A 4072-nucleotide genomic window follows, 5' to 3' on the forward strand; every position below is an offset into this window, starting at 1 on the left:
TAAACAAGAAGTTTATTTAAACAACAAGACGCTTGACTTGAAGGGAAAACTATCTAGGATTCATTTTTTAAGAGTAATTTACCCCTACTTAAAGACAGATTGCCCTACATGTAACAGCTACATACAAAAAAATTATAAAATTGTCCTTGGTTTTACAATGATAAATGAAAAACATTAAAATTGTCCAATCAAATCAGGTATGCAAGGATTTCTGTGTGTTTTTTTTTGTTGTTGTTAAAACAGTGAGAGCAAAATAACTTACTGGAATATAAAGATAAGAGCTGAATGAGCATGCCACTCATGGAGAAAAGGGGTATTTTCACAGAACCAGGATTTTTCCCCATTCCATCTCCATTTGATGTCAATCAAAACATACGATTGGCCATTTAGTTTAAAAAAAAAAGGAGAGAAAGAAAAGAAAAAATTCAATATGCTTGTGCACATACACCAGTTACTTTATGTACAATAAAGGAATGGGGAAGGGGAAATGAAAGAGTAGAGAAAACTATGCTGCAGTAGTCAGGATGTGATGGAACCAATCGCAGTTTTCAGGTTGAGAATGTGTTCTTGGTCTGTAAGGTCAGAGTTCTGGAGTAAAGCAGCCGGTTCCCTTTTCAGTAGACACCGCCCATCAATCGTATCTTCGTCCTCCATTACCATCTGTGCAGGTGTGTCTGATTCATTGATTGGCTGCCCATCAAATCGGAATCTGATCTGCCTCATTGACAAACCCTGTCGTTCACAATAGGCTTTCATTAGTTTACTAAGTGGTGTATGCCTCTTAATCTTAAACTGCACCACAGAACCATCCTGCCCCGCCACCTTCAAATTAATATGATCGTTGTTCTCACTCTTGACTCCTTCCTTGGGCTTTTCGTCCACCATGGCGAGCGCCGGAGTCTCCTCAGCTGCCGCTTCACAAAAGAGGTACCAGGTCCACACCGAACGAGCACACAAGCAGCACCAGGAGCGGCAGGAGAATAATAAACAAATCTTTAAAGAAAAAAAGAAATAAATCCAAAGGACCACACCAAAAAAGATGGAAAGATATTCTTGCTCACAGATTGGAAGAATATTGTTAAAATATCTATACTTTATAATGCAATCTACAGATTCAGTGCAATCTCTACCAAAATGACATTTTTTACAGAATTAGGAAAAAAAACAATTCTAAAGTTCATATGGAATCACAAAAGACCCAGAATAGTCAAAGCAATGCTAAACAAAAACATCAAGCCACAGCATCACAATCCCTGGTTAATGCACAGTACAAAGCTATAGGAAATGAAACAATATGGTACTAACATACAAACAGGCACACAGATCAATGGAACAGGATAGAGATCCCAGAAATTAATCCACATACACACAGCCAATGAATTTTTGACAAAAGCACAAAGAACATAAATTGGAAAAAAGATGGTAAAACTGGATATATATATATATATATATATATGAAAATAGATCCTTATCTCTCACCATATACAAAAATCAACTCAAGACAGATCAGAAACCTAAATCTAAGGTCTAGAACTATTAAATTTCTAAAAGAAAATATAGTGGAAACACTTTAAGACACTGATGTTGGTAATGATTTCTTGGATAAGATTCCAAAAGCACAGGCAACTAAAACCAAACTAGACAAATGGGATTATATCAAACTTGGAACCTTCTGCACAGCAAAGAAAATAATCAATAAAATGAAAAGATGTGTGGAAGAATGGGAGAAAGTATTTGCAAGCTACTTACTTATCCTACAGAGGATTAATAACCAGGATGTATCAGCAACTCAAACAACTTGACAATACAAAATAATCTAGTTGAGAAAGGGGTGAAGGGCCTGAACAGACAGTTCACAAAAGCAGAAATACAAATGGCCAAAAATACATGAAAAAATATTGAACTTCTCTAGACATCAGAGAAATGCAAATCAAAACCACAACAAGTTTTCAATTCACCCCTGCCAGAATGGCTTTTATCAGAAAGAGACTATCAAATGCTGGCAAGAGTGTGGAAAAAGCAGAACTCTTATACACTGTTGACAGGAATATGAATTATTAGTGTAGTCACTATGGAAAACAGTATGGTAGCTTCTTTACAAAACTAGAAATGAAATTGCCATTTGATCCAGCGACCCCACTACTGGGTACACCAAAAGACATGAACTCATTCAATCGAAGAGATAGCTGCTTTACCATGCTTATAGCAACACTGTTCACAACAGGTAAAATTAACCAATGTGTGTATCATCAGATGAATTGGTAAAGAAAATGTGATGTATATACACAATAGAACAATATTCAGTAATGAAGAAAAAAGAATGAAATTTAATCATTTGCATCAAAATGAATGGAAAGGAAGACATCATATTGAGTGAAATAAGCCAGACATACAAAGACAAAAATGTATTGTCCCTTATATGTGGTAGCTAAAATTAAAAAAAAAAAAAAAGCTCAATCTGAACACAGAATGTTGATTACTAGAAATTGGAAGTGGTGGGAGGAATAAAAGGAAGGCCGGTGCTCTGTCGTAGCGGGTGAAGCTGCCACTTCCAGTACCAGCATCCCATGTGGGTGCCGGATCAAATCCTCGCTGCTCCACTTCTGATCCAGCTTTCTGCTGTGGCCTGGGAAAGCAGTGGAAGATGGACCAAGTCCTTGCATCCCTGCACCTGCATGGGAAAACCCGGAGAAATTTCCTGTCTCCTGGCTTTGGATCGCACAGCTCCGGCCTTTGCGGCTAATTGGGGAGTGAACCAGCGGATGGAAGACCTCTCTCTCTCTCTCTCTCATTCTTCCTCTCTTTCTCTCTCTGTGTAATTCTGACTTTCAGATAAAAAAATGAATCTTAAAAAAAAGGAGGGGAAGCTGGATATGGTTCATTAACTGTGACAAATAAAATTGTAAGATATTGGGGCCGGAGCTGTGGCGCAGTGGGTTAATGCCCTGGCCTGAAGCGCCGGCATCCCATATGGGTGCCAGTTCCCGACCCAGCTGCTCCACTTCCAGTCCTGCTCTCTACTGTGGCCTGAGAAAGCAGTAGAAGATGGCCCAAGTGCTTGGGCCCCTGCATCCACGTGGGAGATCCAGAGGAAGCTCCTGGCTTCAGATAGGAGCAGCTCCGATCATTGCAGCCAATTGGGGAGTGAACCAGTGGATGGAAGATATCTCTCTCTCTCTCTCTCTCTCTCTCTCTCTCTCTCTCTCTGCCTCTCCTCTCTCTGTGTAACACTTTCAAATAAATAAATAAATAAATCTTTAAAAAAAGAATCATAAGATATTAACAACAGGGGAAGTGCAATGAGTATATGGGAACTCTTTGCTTTACTGATTCACAATTTTTCTTCTGTAAATGTAAAACTATTCTGAAATAAAATTTAAAAAAAAAAAAACCTCAGGTGCCTCTTTCATACAGATGTCAATACTGATCCTCAAATTCATATTGAAAAGCAAGGAATCTACCATATGTAAAACAATTTTGAAAAAGAAAATTGGAGGAATCACATTTCTTCATTCCAAAATCTACCACAAGGCAATAGTTAGCAAGATAACATTGTACTGGCTTAAAAAAAAATGTAATACAATTGAGAACTCCAAAATCCACCCTTATATTTAGGGTCAAATGATTTTTGACAAGAGTGCCAAATCAATTCAATGATGAAAGAATAGCCTTTTTGTAAAAGATTTACTTATTTATTTGAAAGGCAAAGGTACAGAAAGAGACAGAGATCTTCCATCTGCTGGTTCACTCCCTAAATGGCCACAATGGCAGAAGCCAGGCCAATCCAAAACCAGGAGCCATGAGCATCTGTGTCTCTCATAGGGGTGGTGGGGACCCAAGCCCTTGGGTCATCTCCCGCTGCTTTCCCAAGTCTTTTAAGATGATGGTGATGAAACAACTGGTTACCCACATGCAAGAATATTAATGTGAATTCCTTGTTCTATATCACAAAACAAAAATTAACTCAAAATGGATTGCAGGCTAGTAAATTCTAAAATTACAAAATTCATTAAAGGAAATATAGGGTTCAGTAGAAGAATATTTCTTTGTGATCTTGGAGTAAGTAATGATT

The 4072-nt window shown here is 38.1% G+C and overlaps 1 protein-coding gene across 1 annotated transcript; it reads right to left on the reverse strand.

The window, feature by feature from the left end:
* Positions 1 to 519: 519 nt before the first annotated feature.
* LOC133759257 (small ubiquitin-related modifier 2-like) lies at positions 520 to 900 on the reverse strand. The gene has a single exon (XM_062190192.1). The coding sequence runs from the start codon at positions 883 to 885 to the stop codon at positions 520 to 522; it is 366 nt and encodes a 121-aa protein (XP_062046176.1). The 5' UTR covers positions 886 to 900.
* Positions 901 to 4072: the final 3172 nt, after the last annotated feature.

The sequence above is a fragment of the Lepus europaeus genome, chromosome 5 (genome assembly GCF_033115175.1).
Source record: "Lepus europaeus isolate LE1 chromosome 5, mLepTim1.pri, whole genome shotgun sequence".
In the NCBI taxonomy this organism is placed as follows: domain Eukaryota; kingdom Metazoa; phylum Chordata; class Mammalia; order Lagomorpha; family Leporidae; genus Lepus; species Lepus europaeus.